Source organism: Callithrix jacchus, chromosome X (assembly GCF_049354715.1).
Source record: "Callithrix jacchus isolate 240 chromosome X, calJac240_pri, whole genome shotgun sequence".
Lineage (NCBI taxonomy): Eukaryota > Metazoa > Chordata > Mammalia > Primates > Cebidae > Callithrix > Callithrix jacchus.
This window is the reverse complement of record NC_133524.1, coordinates 50692017-50713973: the sequence shown is the minus strand read 5'-3', so window position 1 is coordinate 50713973 and position 21957 is coordinate 50692017. Positions and strand designations below refer to the sequence as shown.

General features: G+C 40.6%; 1 protein-coding gene across 1 annotated transcript in view; it reads left to right on the top strand.

Annotated features, from left to right (window-relative positions):
- The window catches only part of DGKK (diacylglycerol kinase kappa), a 95692-nt gene that overhangs the window by 52699 nt on the left and 21036 nt on the right, over positions 1-21957 (top strand). The window contains exons 5-14 of the mRNA XM_035288764.3: positions 6470-6605; positions 7043-7149; positions 7461-7583; positions 9438-9540; positions 15704-15887; positions 16588-16696; positions 17451-17590; positions 18612-18693; positions 20388-20479; positions 21329-21428. Coding sequence (XP_035144655.3) covers positions 6470-6605; positions 7043-7149; positions 7461-7583; positions 9438-9540; positions 15704-15887; positions 16588-16696; positions 17451-17590; positions 18612-18693; positions 20388-20479; positions 21329-21428 — 1176 coding nt within the window. The remainder of the gene's footprint in view (positions 1-6469; positions 6606-7042; positions 7150-7460; positions 7584-9437; positions 9541-15703; positions 15888-16587; positions 16697-17450; positions 17591-18611; positions 18694-20387; positions 20480-21328; positions 21429-21957) is intronic.

Genomic DNA, 21957 nt, shown 5'->3' with positions numbered 1-21957 from the left:
CCTAACAGTTATCCCTCGGCCTGGGGAAGAGTTAATCAGAGCACCCAGGTTATATGAAGAAGCTAGCTAGAGATTCAAGCCTGGAAGTCCCGTGGACCATGTTTCATGCAGCATGATGTTATTGGCTAGCTCCTCTGATGTGGTACTTCCATTGGCAAGGAAGACAGAGCAGCCACCAAGACCTATACATTGATCACTGTGAGCCCCACCCCACTTTTTGTTTCTAACTGACCTCAGATGATCTAGCCCTGCTGGTACTCCCAACGTTTCCCATGGGACAAGACAGGAGTGGACTTCCTGTGAAGGATTCGAATGTGAGGAAGCTGAGTATCTGCCTTCAACTCTCTTTTCCCACTTAGAAACCATAAGTCCAGGGGAGTTCTCTGTGGCACTGCACCAGCTTGAAGGAGAAGCAGCACAGTCAAAGAAAACCATTCCTCTTACAATTTGATCATGGCTTTTCTCAGTTCTGTGGTCCAAGGGGGTGTCTCAGCCTCACTCCCAAGTTTGGGGATATTCACAATGGTATTCTTACCTGTGGATAGTTGCCAGTTGCATTTCTGTAGTGCAAGGAGTGAAGCCGGAGAACTCCTATTCCACTATCTTGCTGATGTCACTCTATATCTCACATTTTACTATAAGCAGTCAGGAGGAACCAAATATCCGAAGCTAAATGTCTAATTTCATCATTCACAAGTTCTACTTTCCATCAAACACTAGAATACAAACACAATTCAGGCAAGTTCTTTGTCACTTTATCACAACAATCACTTTTTCTTTATTGTCCAGCAACATGTTCTTGGCTGGTCCAGATTTCTACCAGAATTCTGTTCATGATTATTTATGTATACTCTAAGAAGACAGAAGCTTTCTCTACAGTTCTCCTTTTTCCTTTCTGAGCTCTCAACAAAATCTCCTTTAAAATTTTATTCAGAGCAATTAAGGCTTTCTTTGCAAGTACTTCAAAACTCTTCTAGCCTCTACCCATTACCCAGTTTCAAAGTTATTTCTACATTTTTAAGTATTTATTATAGTAGTACTCCTCACTTCTCAGTACCAATTCCTGTCTTGGTCAGTTTGGGATGCTATAACAAAATACCACAGACTGGGTGGCTTAAAATAGCAAACATTATTTTTCACACTTCTGGAGGCTGGAGCATCCAAGATCAAGCAACTGGAAGACTCAGTGTCTGGTGAAGACCCACTTCCTGGTTCAGAGACAGTTGTCTTCTTGTGTCTTCATATGGTGGAGAAGGGAGTGAGATGGGTCTCTGGGGTCTTTTTTATAAGGGTACTAATCCCATTCCCGAGGACTCCCAACTCATGACCTAATCACCTTCCAAAGGCCCCGTCTCCTAATATCATCACTTTGAGGGTTAGGATTTCAACATGTTGGGATTTCAATCCTAACGTGAGGGTTAGGATTTTAACACAAGCATTCAGTCCACTGCAAGTGAAGAATCTGATTGGAACAATAGGCTGCATGAATGTATTCACCTAAATATTTTAGAGAGGGTAAAAAACAAACACAAAACCCAACAACCACACTCTGAAAGCTTTAAAGAAAACTACTTTCTTTAGCATTTAGAGATCAGTGGTTTGTGTGCATGCCACAGTTTTAAATCTGTCTTCAAAATGGATTTTTAATCTGTGCCAACAAGTAAGAAGACCTGTAATGAAATACTGTATTAGTTTCCTAAGGCTGCTGTAACAAATTACTGCAAATTTTGTGGCTGAAAGCAACAGAAATTTATTTTATCAGAGTCCTGGAGGCTAGAAGTCTGAAATCAACATGTCAACAGGGCCATGATCTCTCTGTAAGATTTAGGGGAGAATTTTTTTTTTAGCCTCTTCCTAGCCTCTGGTGGTTGCTGGTAATTCTTGGTGTTCTTTAGTTTGCTGACACATCACTCCAATCTCTACCTCCATTATTACATAGTATTCTCCCCTGTATCTGTTTCCTCTGTATCTTCACATGGTGTTCTCCTCTCTGTATGTATCTATGATCAAATTTCTCTTTTTATAAGGATAGCAGTCATTGGATTGAGGGCCACCATAATATAGTGTGACCTCGTCTTATATTTATTATATCTTCAAAGACTCTACTTCACAGTCACAGGTACTGGACATTAGGACTTGAACATATCCTTTGTGGGGGGACACAATTCAATCCACAAGAGTCCACCCTCTAGATCCCCCAAGTTCGTGTCCTTCCAATGTGCAAAATACATTCACTGTCATCTCAACATCCTCAAAAGCCTTAGCACATTCCAGCATTAAATCTAAGTTTAAAATATCATTTTGTAAATAATCTAAATCAGGTATGAGTGAGACTCTGTGTATGGTCCATCCTGGGCAATATTCCTCTCCATCCGTGGACCTGTGAAACCAAGAAAACAAGCTAGATGTTTCCAAAATACAATGCTGGGACAGACATAGGACAGACATTCCCAGTTTGAAATGGATAAAATGAAAGGAATAAAGTTGTGGGTCTAAAACAAAATTGGCAACCCAGCAGGGTAAATTCCATCAGGTTTTCCAGGCCTGAGAATAATTCTCTGTGGCTTGATGTTCTGTTCTCTGACCCTACCCTCTTAGCCCACTGGAGTATCAATCTATCCACAACCCCCTGCATAACCAAGGAGGTAGCCCCACCTTCTGGAACCCAGGAGACAACTCCCCCCTCTGGAACCAAGGAGACATTCTGAGGCCCACATTCTTTGGGCCTGTTAGGGCAGCAGCAGCACATCTGGCCCTCTGAGCCTCTCTCAGCAGGCTTGCTGGCTTCTGAGCTACCTCTGGAAGTCATTCTTCCATTTTCTTGAAGGATAACACATGTCCACAGCTGAGTCACTTTATCAGTGTGTTTCATGCTTATAGAATCTCCGAAGTCTGAAAACCTTCCTTCATTTTATCCCACATCTGTCCCCTTCGGTCCAAGTTCAGTCCAAGCTGACAGTGTTCTGCTGAAATGGGTAATTGGAGCCAGGTGTCCCATATCTAATCTCTCCAGCAAAAGTTTGTCCAGCCACACCCTTGGTGTTCTCTGCAGGGCACACTTTCTTGTGTTTTGCAATATAGATAGGCTGAGAATTTTCTAAATCTCCTAGTTCTGGTGACTTTTTGCTTAATAGTTCTATTATGGACTGAATTGTGTTTCCTCCACCCAACTTAATATGTTGAAGCCCTAACCCCTAATGGGACTGTATTTGGAGATAGGACGTTTAGGAGGCAAATAAGATTAAATGTGGTCATAGGGTGTGGACCTAATCCAATAGGATTGGTGGCCTTATGATAAGAGGAAAAGAAAGAGATATTCTCTCTCTCTCTCTGTCTCTCTCTCTCTCTCTCTCTCTCGTCTCTGTCTCTCTCCACATCCACACATTGAGGAAAAGCCACAAGAGCACACAGTAAGAAGGTGACCTTCTACAACCCAGGAAGGAAGCCTTCACCAGGAACTGAGTTGACTAATACCTTGATCTTGGACTTTCCGGCTGTAAACTATGAGAAAATAGATTTCTATTTTTTAAGCCATTCAGTCTATGGTATCTTTTTATGGCAGCCTGAGCAGACTAACACAATTTCTTTCCTCAATGTATCACTTCCCTATCACATATTACTATAAACAGCAAAGAGAAACCAAGATGCACCTCTTATACTTTGCTTGGAAATCTCCTCAGTCAAATATTTAAGTTTATTGCTCACACGGTCTACTTTCCACCTGAGAATAGAGCAAAATCAGCCATGTTCTCTCCTACCTTATAGAAGTATTACCTTTCTTTAGTTTCCAGTAATATGTTCCTCATTTTCATATGAGGCCTCACCAGAAACACCTTTAATGTTCATATTTTTAGTAACATTCTGTACAAGGCAATCTAGGCTTTTTCTAGCATGTGTCTCAAAATTCTTCTAGTCTTTACCCATTATCCAGTTCCAAAGCCACTTCCACATTTTTAGGTATTTTTTACAGCAGCACCCTACTTCCCAGTAACAAAATCTATATTAGTTTCCTAGGGTTGCCATAATAAAATAACTACAACTGGATAGCTTAAAACCAACAGCAACTTATTGTCTCACAGTTCTAGAGTCTAGAAGTCCCAAATTAAGGTATCTGCAGGGCCATGCTCTCTCTGATGACCCTGGGGGAGGATCCCTCTTTGGCTCCTCCTACCTTCTGGTGATTGCAGGCAAACTTTGGCATTTTTTGGCTTACAGATGCATCACTCCAATCTCTGCCTTCATTGTCACATGGTGTTCTCCCCTGTGTCTGTGTGCTCTGTATCTTCACAAGCTGTTCTCCTCTTTGTGTGTGTGTCTGTGTCCAAATTCCTCTCTTCTTATAAGGATACCAGTCATTGGATTAGGCCCATTCTAATCCAATATAACCTCATCTTAACTTGATTATATATGTGAAAATCCTATTTCCAAATAAGGTCATATTCATAGGTATGGGTTAGGACTTGAACATATTTCTGAGGGGACGCAATTCAGTCACCACACATACTCATCCAGGGTTGGAAGCATCAAATATTCCTTATAGAATAGGATGTACACAAGGAATATAAATTCCATCTCCTCAACTGCTGAACCTAAGCAATGTCCATTTTACATATTCCTTTGTATTCTGTAGGAAATTTGAACCATTAAATTTAATATTATACCCAGGCAGAGCTCTGAATTTCTTTCATGCAGTCCTGTAAAACCTTGCACATTCTAGAAGAGCTCACTTGCCACTTTACACAGGAATGATCTGTTTTAGAATTTGTTTTCTCCAGCAAACTATACATTCCTTGAGGGAAACAACTATGGTTTATTCATTTCTGCATCTCTAATGCCTACCATGGTAGATGATACATAGTAGGTTTTTAGTAATTATTGGAGGAGAGGAGACTGGGAGGGAAAAAAAGAAGATCCTTGTAGAATTACAATCTAATGACTTGAGGGAGTAGAAAGGTTCTAGGAGCTCAGAGTGCCAACAGGGCTCCCATCTTCTGTTCTAATTGCCCTAGAGCTTTTCAGTGTCTTAATGTACAATAAACATTGCAGTCACAAAGCAATCCCAGAACATGTGAGCCTTTAGTTCATCAAAGTAGCTTTCCTTTCCAGAAGGTTCCAGGTCAAATCAACAGTAGCTTAACACATAGCCAGCATGCTAGAAGTGGAAAGGAGTGATCAGAGAGGGCTATGTACAGGCTATGCCTTGGATGGCTAATTTTTGTAAATTGATCAAGGATGAATATTTAATATGCTAGAACCCTCAACAGCTCTCTCTCTCTCTCTCTCTCTCTCTCTGTCTCTCTCTCTCACTCTCTCTCTCTCTCTCTCTCTCTCTCTCTCTCTCTCTCTCTCTCTCCCTCCTGTCAACTGACATCAGGAAGAAATGACAGTTCTTTTTAAAGTCTTGTTATACCTTTGCACACCCAACTCATTATCATGTGAAGAATGAAAAGCTCAGTGTACACCTATGTCTAAAGTTCAGGGGAAGGCAGAAAGGGAGAAAATCAGACATTCACAGGAATTAGAGAAAAAGTATAAGAGTCCTTGGAATTTTTTTGGTTCCCACCCTTCCCTTCTTTCAATTTCAAAACTGTTGCTAGTAGACCCCTGTGCCTTCTCTACATGAAAGTCAGGCTGTGATATACAAATGCAGCCTTTAACATAAAATGTTAAGGCATGTTAACAAGAAATGTCAAACTCAATACCATGAAAGAGGACACCAATGAGAATGCCACTCCATGTGGGCAGGGGTTGTGTCTTGTTCACTATGTCTCAAATGCTTTGAAAAGTGCCAAATACAAAGTATTTACTCAGTAAATATTTGTTTAGTGGATTATTGAATGAACTAAGTTGATTAACTAACAAACTGCTGTAGGCAGTCAGAGCATGGTATTCCTAAAAGAATACTCAAGGGATTCCTAAAAGAATCCCGTGAGATGAAACTGTTGTCCAGGTAAAGCAATGCTCTGCTCATCTGGCAGCCAGTAAGGGAAGTGTATACCTCCAGGAAGGAGTTAAAGCCTTACTGAGTATTTCTTAGCCCAGAATCAGAGCTTTGCGCCTCTCTTTATTCCCTGGCTAGAACATTTGGATATCACTGAATTTCCAACTTAGTACCTCCCTCTACTTACTACTTAAAGAGAACCAAGGCCAAAGCTAACAGAACACATTTTTGCTTGAACTAAACCAATAGAGTGATTGGCCAAGCAGTATAAAGATCATTACTCTTGCCTTCAGCTTCGATTCCAAGATCTACCCCTTTATTATTTTTCCTTCCTAAAATGACTGGCAAAACAAACAAAATGTACACAAAAAATCCCAGGTCCCAGTATCGGTTCCAACTTTCAATCTTCCCCTTCACATGCTTTGACACCTATAGAGCAGGCCATTTTAGACTTAGCAGCCAATTTTCTGGCCGTCTTTAATCTGTCTCTGATTCATCCTCCATTCTCTCCTCTTGTATTTATTTTAGATACCTGCAGCAGAAAACAACCCTTTTCTTGTTGGAATGCACTATTGGTACTCCAGCTACAGTCACCAGACCCAGCACTGCAATGTTTGTCGAGAGAGCATTCCTGCCTTATCTAGAGATGTCATCATCTGTGAAGGTACCTTTCTGATTCCTTTAGGAAGTGAAGCTCAGTGGGTAGATATGGGGATGAAGGAACTCATGTGGCTTTAGTATCATTAACTCACACTAGGTTACTGACTCTGGTGTGAAGTTAACCCCAAATGAGGAAAGAAAAAGGGAGGAAACTAGCATGGGGGTATTAAAATAGAGAGATGGTTATGGGACTATATGATCGCAAGTATTAAAAAGACAGAAATCATTCTAAACATCAATTTCCATTCAAGTTGGATAGTAAAAAGATTAGCTGGTAAGAATAAAAAGGAACTGGATTCTATTGGAAATAGGTCTTTGGAGGTGCATTAGAACTATTTAGAATGCATTGGTGTTCTAATTTTCAAAGCAGCTTAGGAAAGGGAATTAGAATCTTCACTGTCACCAGATTCACATCCATCTTTTTCCTTCCTCTTCTCACAGTGTGCAAAGTGAAATCTCACAGATTATGTGCTTTGAGAGCAAGCAAAGACTGCAAGTGGAATACACTGTCTCTCACTGATGACCTCCTCCTGCCTGCAGATGAAGTAGTAAGTATCAGTCATGTCTTCTCACAGTTGCCCTCTCTCATCTCCCCTTCCACCAAGATACACAGGAGAAGGAAGACTTCTTCCTCACTCCAGATAAGCAAAGTCCCAGGTTCACAATCCATCTTATCTGGAATAATCAACCTCCCTCTTCCACTTGTCATTGGTCACTAGCATTGGAGTAGGCAGGGCAGGACCATAAAGGATGTGGGGCATTTACCTAATGTCCTCCGTGGAGTAGTACAGTTATTCCAGCTGCCCCTTCTCCTTATGTCTCTAACTTCTACCTTCTGTGTCTTTTTACCCTTCTGCAGAACATGCCCCATCAGTGGGCAGAAGGAAACATGCCTGTTGGCTCTCAGTGTGCAGTATGTCATGAGAGCTGTGGCAGTTATCAGAGACTTCAAGACTTCCGCTGCCTCTGGTGTAATTCTACGGTAAGACTCTGCCCATCTTCTTGAAGGGGTGGATTAGAGCTTGACCATGCATACACATAGATAGAAACCTAAGAAACCCTTATCTCAAAATAGGTTAAAAATATTCCATAGTATAAAGCTTAGTATCCTGACTTTCCAGATCTGGCTATGGAGCCTTTGGGAGAAAGATTTAAGACCATCTTTGTTGGTTCTTAATTGGCGAGGCCTACTAACACATGGGAAAAGCTGAACTCTCTAATGGCAGTATGGGCAATTAAAAAATAAGTTCTGAGTCTGCCTTTGAGAAACCTTCTCCCTTTCTCATTCACTATTTCCTAGGAACTTGTAATCTTTGTTAATTAAAAATGGTCAATAATATTAACACATTATTATTGCCACTATATACTGAGTGCTTTATATACATAATCTCATTCAGTCCTTCCAATAAGCCTAAACCAGGCCTCATTGTTCCCATTTTATAGATGAGGAAAGTGAGGGTCAGAAAAGTGAAGTGATTTGTCCAAGGTCATTCAGCCAGTAAGCAGGAGTCTTTATTTATACATAGTTCTGCAAAGACTATGCTCTTTTTTGTTTTGTTTTGGTTTGTTTTTTGTTTTTGAGACAGGGTCTCATGCTGTCACCCAGGCTGGAGTGCATTGGCAGAATCACAGCTCACTGCAGCATCGAACTCCTGGGCTCAAGTGAGATGGTCTCCTCTTACCTCAGCCTCCTCAGATTAGTTGGGACTACAGGCACACGCCACCATGCCCAGCTAATTTATTTTTTATTTTTTTGTAGAGACAGAGTCTTGCTATGTTGCCCAGGCTGGTCTGAAACTCCTCGGCTCAAGCAATCCTCCCACCTTAGCCTCCCAAAGTACTGGGCTTATAAGCATAAGCCTCCACGCCCAGCTGACCACACTCTTAGCTACAACACTACCATGCCTCTAAGCCAGTGGTCCTCAAATGGGGTAATTTTGCATCCTCAGGAGACATTTGTCAATGTATGGAGACATTTTTTATCATTGCAACTCTGAGTGGAGGGAAGTGCTACTGACATATAGTGGGTAGAGGCCTAGGATTCTGCTGAACCTCCTACAATGCACAGGTCAGCCTCTCATAACAAAGAACCATCTGGCCCAAAATATCAGCAAGGCTGAAATTGAGAGATCCTGATCTTGATTTCTAACCTTTTAGATTCTTCTCACAAACTGAGGTTTCTAGACAAGAAGAAACTGAAGTATGAGATTCCTTTTAGAAGACTCTGGTTGTCCTCTGGCTTTTTTTCACTTACGTTTGAATAACCAGGCCATGTTCCTACCCCGCTACAAACTGTGTAATTTTCTAGGAAGTGGCACATGAAGATGTCAGAAATCTTGAAAGAATGGCCACTTGTGGGAAAGGCAGCAGAATCTCAGCTCTGTCACTTCCCAACTATTTGACCTTGGGCAAAACCCTTTACCTCTCTGAGCTTTGGTATCCTCGTTTTTAAAAGGAATCCAACACCTGTTGTTGAAAGGACTGAAGTGTAATATTACATCGTTAGTATTAAACCTTCTATACTGCAAGTAAATTCCCTATTCTGTAGGCCACTACGGTTGTGCCTTAGGATTGGTGACTTCTCAGTGCCTGAAGGTGGGTATCTTCTGAAATCCACCTTTAAAAGGATCAGAGTTCTGAGGTCACATTGAGGGACAATGGAGGCTTGAAGTAGAATGGGGGTGTTCAGGTGAGTTAGGGGTATATATATGGCACCAAATCTCAGAAAGGGAGATTAAATACTAAGAATCTAAATCTTGGTTTTGGAACTCAAAACTGATCAATGGTATCCTTTTCTCTCCCCCTTCCTTTTTTTTCTCTGCTCTTGTCGTTTCAGGTGCATGATGACTGTAGAAGACGGTTTTCCAAGGAATGTTGCTTTGGAAACCATCGCTCGTCAGTCATTCCTCCGACTGCTCTAAGCGATCCCAACGGCGATGGTGAGTAGTTAAATCTTAACCTCAGAAGCACAATGGGGATGGAGGGAAGGTACAAAGGCTGGGAAGAAGGGCTACAATTAAATTATTCTCCTCAACCAGTCAAACATTTTGGGGAAGTAGAAATGTGCATGTGTATATAGATAGCACATGGTTCTCTTACCTTTGATATTGTGAATGTTGTTCTTTCTGGTGTATATGTATGTGGGCATATTCTCTGTAGCTTGGTCACAATTGTTTCTGACTGATCAGAATTGATTTCAGCTTTTTCATGATTTTCAAATACTAAGATAATTCATGAAATAAGTTTGTATCCAGGTGTTCAAGGAAGAACTACATGAAGGCCAGGTTATGTTACTTTTAAAATGGAAACTAACACCAACGTTGTTCCTAAATGTGAAACTAACATGACCACTGTGCCAATACTCTTCATTGATGCTTTGTCAATTCCTGGACACTAGTGATTTATTAAGAACTCTATTCACAAGGTGTCTGAAGGCTACAGAAAGATCTAAGACATGGGCATGGCCAGAGCTACTGATTATTGTGGATTCAGTTTCTTAATATAAAACAAAAATGAACAATTTAATGTGTCATATGATAAGTGCCAAAGGAATGGTAGAGACATTTGGAAATAAGAAATATTAGGAATGTTAACCATTTATAGGAAGTTGAGCAGAAAGGAGGTAGTGATGAAATCAATGCGGCAAGAATAAACTTTGTATAGAGGCTTCTATCAAGAGGTCTAGCAATGCTAGAACCAAAAAAGCAGAAGCCAAGGAGAAGGGTATTTTGTATAGCTTTTGTGAATAAGTAAGACATGGAGGTAGCATGACATAAGGAAGAAAAAGAACAAGAGCCAGGCAATTATGAGTTTTAGTCACTTACTAGATATATGATGGGGTTAGCCACTTACATTCTCTGAGCTTTGCTTTCCCCATCTGTAAATGGGAATGAAGCTATCTATTGTGAGGATAGATGATAATATGTAAAGGTCCTAAGTATCTAAAAACATAACTTCAAAGGACCATAAAATTAAATCCCTCAACTTCTTGGGCAACTAAATACCTAGTCTCCTAGCTTAATAAAAAGTGCAGACCCCACAGGGATGGTTCACTCTTTGGCACTTGCCTTTTGAGTTCACCTCTCCTTCTCTACTTTTTCTTTGCTTCTTCTGAGAGACTCTCCTTTTTGCCATTGACTTGTTCATTTGCTACTCCCATTACTTATTATTAAAGAGTGAGAGCTGTCAAGATCAAAATCACATATCACAGCTTAAAAGACCTAACCTGTTTTACTAACACTAAGAAATTTAGAAATCTAATATACTTACCACTGGCATGCTAGTATTTCACTAAGCCAGAGAAGAGATACACTGCTCAAACATTTCAGTTTGTATATGGTTAGTTTCATTCTATATATGGTCAATTTCACTTACTGGAGGAAAGTTCAAATTCTTCCTGGAATATTTTAATCTATATTTTTCTAATTTTCTAATTTGTCCATCTCTGACATGTGGGATATCCACTTGTCCAAGAGTGATTAATGAACCCTCATTTCACTGACTTACAGATTATCTCCATATAGATGCTAGTTGCTCACTTCATTGACAGGGAAGAGCTAGCATCAGCTGGAAGCAAAGAAAGAAGAGTGGATAGTTTCCTTAGAGAACAGAAGGGGGCAAAGATTCCTATAGCCATTCCTGTAGCCATAGTTTTAGAACTAGACATACCACATGTGTATCTGCATGCTCATATATATGCATGCACACATACAGACACACACACACATACACAGAGCCACCGTAGACTCTCAGTTATTTTTCCAACCCTAACACAGATATAGCTGGATCTTAGTACATGGAATGAGTCCCTATAATGACATGTACAGACACAAAACTGAATTCACTCAGGTATACATGCATATATTATTCTCAGATCTACTCAAATAGTTATCCACATAGAGTCACCTACCAGGTAGTTGACCAAAGAGGTGATAAGATTGATGACTTAGTAAATAAGAGATACTTGCCTAGATAGGAGAATGAGGGACTAGGGGAAGATGCAGTTGATACAAGATGAAAAGTAGAAAACTGGTCAGCTGAGCAAAATCAGGCTGCTAGTGAAATCAACCTAGTTTTGAATTTGAGACATTTTGCTCAACCCCACAGGGACCTGACGAAGATGTCTTTAAGCAGATGTCCCACCTCAACATGCCACTAATCACCCCAAATAAATGTTAAGAGGGTTGCCACCTCTCCTTTGTAACATATTCTGTGCTTCCTGTCCTTGTGTTGGTGTTTTAAAAATGTGTTTATTCCTATCCTATATCAGTTCTTATTCTTGTTGTAGATTGCCAAATAATGGCATTGTTACTTTCTTTTTCTGTCCGCTAATAATGTAATATTACTTAGGAGCATGTAGGCTAATCTATTCTTTTTGTGTGGTGTCTTAAATACCCCATGAGTTCGCTTTTAGCTTTTCCTCCTAGTCATCTGCAATCTTGATCCAATTGATCTCACTTTCAAGACTTCCCTATCTTCCTGACTCTTCCTGGCTTCTTGGCTGTGGCCATGTGCCCTTTAATGGGTAAGTTTCCTACTGAAAGGTCCCATCCCAGAGGAATCTTTTGAATCTTCCAGTCATAGAATCTTAGTGATGTAAGGACCTTAAAGATGATCTGGTTCAATGCCCCCTGGCTGAGCTAGAGAATCCTTTCTTTAGCATTCAGCTGAAGTCATGAAGGCATACAGCTCATGACTTTCTGAAAAAGGCCTTGCTAGCATTGAGTCAACCCATCCGTTCACACATATATTTATTCAGACAATAGACTCTAATTTCTGAGAATTCCTTCCAATTATCCCTTTTTCCTATCCGGTCTGCTTGGTAAATTTCTTCTCTCATCCTTTAGAGTCGAGCTCAAAATCAAAACATTTTGTCTTCTCTGTTTGACAGCTTCTGTAATGGCCTCTTCCCACTCCCCCAAACAAATCAGTTACTTCTTTTGCTATAAACCAAGAACACATCTCTCAAAGTACCTAACACATGACATTATAATGGTGTCCATCTTCCACCCCAGACTGTGAACTCTCTGTACCCCTATCACTTGACTCAAAACTGGGTATATGATATACACACAGTCAAGATTTGTTACATGAATTCATTAATACGTTTATTGAATACTGCCTGTATGTAAGGCTCAGTGCTGAGCAATGACTAAGATAGTATCACTGGCTCATATGGAGGAAAAGTAGTGAAGTGCAGTGGTTGCTGTATCAGAAGCATCTGAAAGGCTTGTTAAAACACGGATTTCTGGGCACTACCCCCAGAACATTTGATTCAGTAGATCTGCGTGGGGCCCAGGAATTCACATCTCTAACAAGTCCCAGATGCTGCTACTACTAGTCCCAGAAACACACTCCATAATTGAATGTATGCCCCTGGACAAGTTACTTAACCTCTCTTAATTAATCTGTCATTTGTTTTCTGCCAATAACGAGTGATAATTGTATTCAGGTATGTCATGAAGGTTAAATGAGTTAACATTTGTAAAGGAGGATTTTAAAAGTATGGGAAGAGAATGGTAAGCCAACCTTTGCCAATTTAGCATCCTTCTGTGGAGTGAACAGAATAAATTTGACTGGGACTGTTGGCTCCCTGTTTAGGGCACTGTGGTTGTATTAATGCAGCTCAAAGAAACATGAGCTTTTTTTTGAAAGGTTCTTTCAGGCTGTTGACTCATCAGGAGCTTAAAGTCAACTAAATCCCCTAAGCTCTTTTCACACTTGATGCTGCCAAGTCAAGTTCGTATTGCCCTGTTCTGGAACAATTTATGTCCTCGAGCCTAAAGGGCAAGCTTTATATTTATTCCCTTTACAATTTCATCCCTGGACTTTGACTGATCAGCCTGTCAAGGTTATTTTTCAATCTTGATTCTGTATCTCTTCTGCCAGCTTTGAGTACTTCAAAGTTCACAAGCCAGCCTTCTATGTTTCCATGTGAATTGTCAATTAAAATTGTGGAATAATACTGGACACTCCCTTATGATTAACATCAGTCTATTCAAAGAAATCTTGTGGGAAGGATTTTTTACCTGGTTATAAATCTTCCTAACATTATTATATTTCAGCCCTCAGTGGCACTCATCTTTGTCACCTTGTTCACAAGATTCTCTTGATAAACTTGGCCTTGCTCAAGTTCAGATATTCTCTTCCTCAGGGGAAAATGCTAGATGGGGCTGCCTCTGTAGTCTCCTGGGACTGCCTTCCTGCTGGGGCTTCTTCCCATTGCCTTCCCATCTGTGACCAACTGAGGTTTTATGCTAAAGTTCAAGTTGCCTTACTTACAGAATTTTCTCTTTATTTAGAAGCTTCCTATGCTCACTCTAGTTTACACCCTCATGGCTATTTAATTTATAGAAAGCATTAGTGTAATTCTTTTTTCCTATTTCTTAATTCTTCTCTAGCTAATAGATTCACATGGTTCAGTTTTTTAAAAAAGAAATACACATACACACACAATTTTTTTTCCTTTACAATTTTTTTATTTTCTAGAAAAGGGTTTATGAATCATTTGGGGCTTTATAGTTTGGAGATTTATTTGTAGATGTTCATTTGTTTTACCTAGGCATTATATTTTTAACATTATTTCTAATTTTAACATTTACAAGGATTTTTTAAAAATATACCAGATTTTGAGGGGATTGTCCAGATTTTTCTGAAAGCAACATTATAACCAGTCACACCTCACTCCTGCATATTAGATTAGTGTATCAGTTTTACACACTGTGGAATGGAAAGTGGAGCAGGCAAAGGCTGAGGAGTGGCAATGAAGACAGTACACGCCTTTATGCATGCTCCATTTGGAACTCTCTGTGCCTCTATGTTTCAAAATAAATTTAATTTTAGGAATTTTGTCTATGATCTTTTTTTTTAATTTTTTATTGCATTTTAGGTTTTGGGGTACATGAGCAGAACATGCAAGACAGTTGCGTAGGTACACACATGGCAGACACACATAATATTTAACAAAAAGTCATGCTGCTATCTTTTCTCTGATCTTCTCAATCTCCTACAGCCCTCATATCCTCACTCACAGTTAAATACTGCCATTATTTTTTTAAATACCTTCCAGTAGTTCTTCGTGTATATACTAGTAAATATAAATAGATATTATTGTCCACCCCCTTTAATACTATGCACATTGTTCTGCGCCTTGCTCTTTTTCTCCTTCACAGTATATTGTGGACACCCTAGACAGTCTCCCTTTTCAGGGTCCTGGCACTTCTTCCTGCTTCCCCCAAAAAAACTCTTCCTCAGATATCTGTATTGCTCACTCTCTCACTTCATTCGTTTCATCTCAAATGTCACCTCCTTAGAGAAGCCATCCCTGACCACTCTGTCTAAAATAACACCCCTTCCAATCTCTACTCCCTTTCCCTACTTTATCTTTCTTCATGACAAATTCTTTTTTATAATTATTTGTTATGGTCTGTCGCCTTCATTAAAATATAAGTTCCACAAAGGCAGAGACTATTTCTATCTTGTCCACCACTATAGTCTCAAGACACAAAGCAGGCACAGAGAATGCCCTCCATACATATTTATTGAATGAAGGGATTAATGTGTTTTAAACTACCATTGTGTCAACATATTACTTTAGTAAAAAATTGTTGAAAGGGGTACTACTTTTGGATAATGTGTTCAGGGAAAGTAACTACTTCTGAGGTATGCTACTGAGGGGACCCAGCTTGTACAAGATTCCCCTTGTAGCTGTGAGTCCTGGCAAGTCCTAAAAATTTGGTGCATGACTGGCTAGCTGGCTTAGGATGTCTTCAAGCTGCACTGGCCAGAGAGTGGGAATTGGCCCATAGAGGAAACCTGCCTTCGATTTTTCCAGGCAAACCAGTAATGAAATCTGCTCAAGTAGATTTCCCTCAGGCTTCCTTTCACCCAGGCTAAAACAAATGGGTCTTCTCAACCCACCTCTTCTCATCCACAGCTGGACAAATACTTTTAAGCCCCTCTGGGTGGTATGTTGACTTTTCCTCTGCTCATAATTCTCAAAAGACTGAGATGCATACTCAAAAAGTTATTGCAAAATGTGATGTTAAGTCATGTCTCATTTCCATCTCAATGGGTCTGTTCTTTTTTTTTCTTCTTTTTCAGGTCAATTAGTAGTATCTTCGGACTTCTGGAATCTTGATTGGTCATCAACCTGTTCATGTCCCTTGCTCATCTTCATCAACTCCAAAAGTGGAGGTCACCAAGGGATCACCTTCCTTCGAAAATTCAAGCAATACCTTAACCCGTCTCAAGTGTTTGACCTATTGAAGGGTGGACCTGAAGCAGGGTAAGCATGTACCCCATGTGTATGTAAGGGAGTCTTCCTTCTATACATTCTAAACTAGAATAGGCTTCTTGGAATAATTTCTTGTATTTAGGCAGGAAAAGTCTGTTTGCTCAAGTCAGAACACAAACACATAACTACAGAGCCTTTTGGGTTGGCTGGCAGGAGGACTTTTAGCCCTCTCCCAGAAATCCTTTCAAGCCCATGTCCAAGCCCCTCCCAGATTTGCTTTATCTTTTCTGGTTGGAGAAAGTAAAACTATGCTTCAACCAGAAGCGGAGAAAGAGGCAAATGGATACTGCTATCTAGTTTTCCTACCACTCTCTTTCCTGGGACCAAATAGATGTATCTCCACTATAGACCTGTTATATTTTGGGACCACCTGGCTGCTCAGTTCTGGTTCCTGTGAGCCCACTGGCCACTGGCCACCATGCAAGTGGCCAATGGCCAATGGGTTTGGTTAGGTTACTAGTGTTTTCCAGAGCAAAGCTGGGCACAGAAAGAGGATGACTTGAGGCAAAGCCTGATCTCTGGGGTTGTCTATGATCTTAGATACACACAGAGATAAGGGATAAGGGAACGAAGGCAGGTAGTCTGTTACCAGAGTGCCAAAGCAGCAACCCTTGTGTCCTGACACATTGTAGGAAAAGTTACAAAACCCAGCTGTTCATGAAATAACCTCCTTTCCTCTTTGTCTTTTCAGGCTGTGCATGTTCAAGAACTTTGCTCGCTTTCGCATTCTGGTTTGTGGTGGAGATGGCAGCGTGAGCTGGGTCTTATCTCTGATTGATGCCTTTGGATTACATGAAAGGGTAAGTCCCTGGATAACTCAGTTTAGCCATTGCTAGAAAGAGTAGGGGTATGCAGCTGCCTATCCCAAGAAGTCTAAAGTCTTCACCCTCCATCTCTGTAAAATATGTTTCCCACAGGTTTCATAGTCATCCTGACTGGTAGATTCCCAATCTAAGCCTGCTCATCTAGACTATTTTCTGGTTGTCTATCCGTGTAAAGTTGACAGAAAGAATGAGCAGTGCTCCATTCCCTAAGCTTCAAAGTGAAGAGTTGAAGGGGAGGAGAGCAAACAAAACAGAAGTGGTCATAGACAGCACTTGTCCCCCAATTTCCTTCCCCTCCTGAGGCCACTGATTTTCTTTCTTGAGTCTCAAGAGTGGCAGAAACTTTCCTCCATGTCTCCTTGCTATGCAGCCCCCTGCTCTTCTCACTCCAGTAGTTTTGTCTCCTGAGGTACTTCACCTCCTTGGCCCAGCCCAGATAGAAATTCACAGCTATATTTCTCTTTTATAAGCATGGCCATGAATATTGACATATTCCAGCAACTTTTCCCTTTACTTAGTAGGTTCTGTGCTGTTAATATTGGGGTCCAACTCCTTAGGGAAAATTTCACCCAATTGCAAACATCCTCTCATTACCTTCCCCAGAATCTGAAGTCCCTTAAAACCACTGACTTTAAGACCATAATTCTTCCCAAAGAGTTCCCTCTAGGTTCTTTCATGGGTGACGCTTGGTATGACTGTCTGAAAAGGGTATCTCCTTTTGTTGTTGCAGTGTCAGCTGGCAGTCATCCCACTTGGAACCGGCAATGATCTGGCTCGTGTCCTGGGCTGGGGTGCATTCTGGAACAAAAGCAAGTCACCTCTGGACATCCTCAACAGAGTGGAGCTGGCCAGTGTGAGATTTCTAGACAGGTAAGTGGCCGAAAGACCAGGCCCTTGTGCCTGTTCCTGTCCCACATCAGTTACATCATTTCAATCAGGAATACTTTAACCTCTCTGATAGAGCCTCATTTCCTTTCTGGCTTCAGTGCAGAGCAGTTTGTGAGTTGTGTGGGGTTTGTCTCTTGGGAAGCCAGGGTCTACCATGTATCCTTCAAACATCATTGAAGCCCCTCTTCAAAACTAAAGGATTCTACCGGGAGGTCAAGGCTGCAGTGGGCCACGATCATGCCACTGTATTCCAGCCTGGGTGACAGAGTGAAACCCTGTCTCAAAAAAAAAAAAAAAAAAAAAAAAAAAAAAAAAAAACACCAAAAAACGAAAGGGTTCTAGAGTAGGGGCCCCATGGACAAAGTTCAAGGGTTCTGTGAACCCTCTTCGAATTGCAGAACCAATGATCTGTTTAAGCATATTTTCTCTTAGAGAAAAGTCTATAATTTCATCAGATTTTCAAAGAAACTAAAGAAGGGATGGAGGGAGAGTTTAGAAATAACTTGTTTACATTGTCACTGCTCTAGAGAAGAGAGAGTATTATTCTATCTCCTGAGGAAAAAAAGACTTTCTATGCTGGTGCATATATGAGGATTTGATTTATTGCTGCCCATAAAGATTCCCTGGGGAGCTCTTTTAAAACATCAACCTGGGCCCCACCACAAAGATTTAAGTGGGTCTTGGGCAGGGCCCTGGATTGTGTATTGTGCAAAAGCACCTCAGGTGATCTTGATGGTTATCTCTGGTTAAGTAGCACTGCTCTCTGAGAACCGTGTAAAGGAAGGGAATTATTTACATCACACTGGCCTATAGAAGTCATGAGACAGAGGTCTCTCTTATGGTATACCTTAAGATTAGGTGACCAGAGATAGCTTGGGCACACCCTACAACCTACCTCCTCCCACCGCATAAACATTTTTATTTCTATGTTCGCCTCTGAAGCATTAATTCCTACCAGTGATGAAACAGATCCTTAAATATCTGTCTTTGAAATTCATTTCAGATGGAGTGTGATGATCCGTGAGACTCCCAGACAGATCCCACTGCTAAAAGGACAGGTTGAAATGGATGTACCCCGATTTGAGGTAACTACTGTTCAGCTGTAATTCAGAACAACATCTTTATTACACAGTAAAATAATTAGTAAAACCCAGAGAGAAGCTTTGGCATTGTCCATGGACGAGGATGAGATCATTGAGGGTGGGTGATGTGTCATTTAGCAGCTATTTACCAAGAACTGTGCTAAGCAGTTCTTGGTATAATTCCTTCACCCATTTACTTATTCATTCAAAATATTTATGGAGTAACTACCATATGTGAGATATTGTTCTAGGAACTGTTTGTATATGCTAGTGGGTAAAGAAGAATGACATAGTCTACTTGAAGAGATGGGAAAATAAATCGTTTTAATCAAGTAGTATGAGTGTTAGTATATAAGGAAGTAGAGGGGGTTGGGAACACATAGCAGGAAGATTTATCTCAGTCTGGGGAAATCAGGGAAAGCCACCCAGAAGGAGTGCCATTTCGGAACAGATGATATCCAGACGGAGCTAACCAGGAGAATAAGAAAGGGGAGGCCTGTTCCACACAGATGGAACAGCGTGTATTGTTCCAAAGGCAACAGAGAGCATGGAATATTCACAAATCTGAAATACATTCATAATGGCTAATGCATAGGGGCCAGGGAGGGGGCATTCAGGAAGAATGACTAAAGATGAGGCTAGAGAAGTAATCAGGGGCCAGGCCAGGAAGGGCCTGATAAACCCCAGTAGGAAGTCTGAGTTTCATCCTAAGAGCCATTAGAATTATAGAAGGGGTTTTTCTTATATTATGATGAAAATTTCTACATTTATGAAAGTCCAAATGGTAGATCTACTAATAACATTTTCCTATGCATGCTTTATCACATATCCAGTCACCTACTCAGTCTGCTATCAAAGAGAAGGGGTTTAAGCAGAGGAGTGCCATGGTATGTGGAGAAACAGTTAAAGGAATAAAAGGCTAGAGGAAAGGAGAAAAGCTAGGAGATGTTGTAATTGTCCAGGCAAGAGGTGACGGTAATTTGGACTGGTGAAGTGGTAGCAGGGATGAGTAGAAGTGGATGCATTTGAGACATACTGAAAAAACAGAATTATAAGGTCTTGGTAGATGTTTGAATGTCAAGGGTGATAGAGAAGAAGGAATAGAAGTTGTAATTAAGAGCAAAGACTCAAGAGTCAGATCACCTGGAATTGAATCCTGGCTCTACAACTTATCTTTCCCTTCTCTGTGCCTCAGCTTTCTCTTCTGTAAAATGGAGATAATAATAGTCTTTATCTCATAGTGTTGTTATCAGGATTATATGAAAAAACATATACATGTAGGTTAGAACAGAGCCTGGCACATAGTCAGTACTATATAAGTGGATGCTGTTATTATTAATAGTAATACTATTAAATAAGTTACATTCTAGAATTGAAAAGATGTAGATTTGAATCTAGCTTTATTCCTTACTAGCTATGTAATGTGAGATTGTTTGTTCATTTGAAACATGAAACAAATAGTACCTCCTTCATATGAGGTCTTTTATTAATGAAATACATCTAAATATTTAGAATGAGCATAGATCTAAGATCATCTCTGTTGACCTTCAACAAGAATTCTTTGATCACAATCATTTCTAGAGAGGCAGTTGAGTTGCTGGTAGAGTCAGTAAGAAATAATGAGGCTGTTGGGGATGAAGATGGGCAGCATCCCATCCCATCCTTAGTCCAGGGCTAAGAACTCCTTTTGCCCCTAGGCTGCTGCCATCCAACACGTAGAATCTGCAGCTACTGAGTTGAACAAAATCCTGAAGGCCAAGTACCCCACAGAGATAATCATCGCAACCAGGTAAGTCTTCCTTTGGCTCTCATCCTTTGGGGCTGTTCCCAGGTCAGACATGGGGCTCATTTTGATAGGTGGGGGTGTTGAGGCCAAGGAAAATATATGTTTATATTCCCAAATCAGATTTCTCCCAACTCAAACCCCTTGAACAGAAAGTTTAGGAAAGAAGGATAACATTGAGGTGAAGGCTTCTGCTGCTCCAAAAAGTCAAAATTGCAAGCCAGAGATTTGGAAAGAGGATTATAGTAGGGAAACACAATATTTTCCCTATTTAAGAGCATAGCATAGCTTCCTATAGTATAGACACCTTGCTTTCCATCTTTGACATCAAAAAAGGTCTCTGTAGAATCTACCTATAGCTGCTTTCTCATAACCTGAGGAACACATTCCCCCTTCTAAATATATGGGTCATTGGTTCCTCCTGGGACTTAGGGACTTCCTGTCGAATCGACTTCACTCTCCTTTGAGAAAAACTTCCCACAGGAAGAGTCCTCCCAGTATAAATGTTTGTGCTAAATTAGCTGGGCCCCTGAAACATAGCTGATTGACCCTGGGTGAAAACCTGACTCAAGGTGGATCAAGTGAATTCTCTTTTCTGGAAATTCAGAATTAGTACTAAGAAATGCTGGTCAAATTCTCTTTGGTACTTGACTTGGGAAGTGGTGTGAAACTGGACTAAAGTGGGGATGGAATACATTTCACCATATGAACAGAAAAAATGCAGAGAGAAAAAGGCTGGGAGGAGAGGGTGAGAGAGAGAGGAGGAGGAGGAAGATGGGGACTGATAACATAAGAGAGAAGGGCTCTGGGCCTCATGGTTTATGTAACACTGTGCCATCTATCTTATCTTTCCAGATTCCTGTGTTCAGCCGTGGAAGATTTTGTGCTAGATATTGTAAAGGCCTGGGGTCAGATAAAACAGAACAACACAGCAATAGAGTCTGTGATTTTGAAAGTAAGTTTCCACTGCTTTTGTCTTATACTCTTTGTGGAGCAGCCAAGGGCCCCTTTTTAATAAAAAGCAAACACGCTTGTCATCAGGAATTGTAAAAGAAAAAAGGAGGGGCAGCTGTTAAGCCTCCCTGGTGAGGAAGCTCCAACCTCATCAACTTCCATCTTTTGCTAAATGAAGGATGGCATTCTGCATGCATACCCACATGCCATCTACCTCAGCACATGCCAGGCATCTGCAGACAACTAAACACAAGTGTACATCAAGCAGGTATGCACATGGTTGTACATCAGAACATGTCTAAAAGTATGTACATAGAAATACACACTACAAATACATTCACATTCACCTCTATAACAATGATGGCCAACATTTACTTAGCACTTACTCTGTGTCAAGGACTATTCTGCTTTTAATATATTAATGTATTTAATCCTCACAACTACCCTAGAATATGGAGACAGAAAGATCACAAACTATTAAGTGATGGAGCTGAGAATCAAGGCCTTAAATCATGCAGCAGATGTAGGTC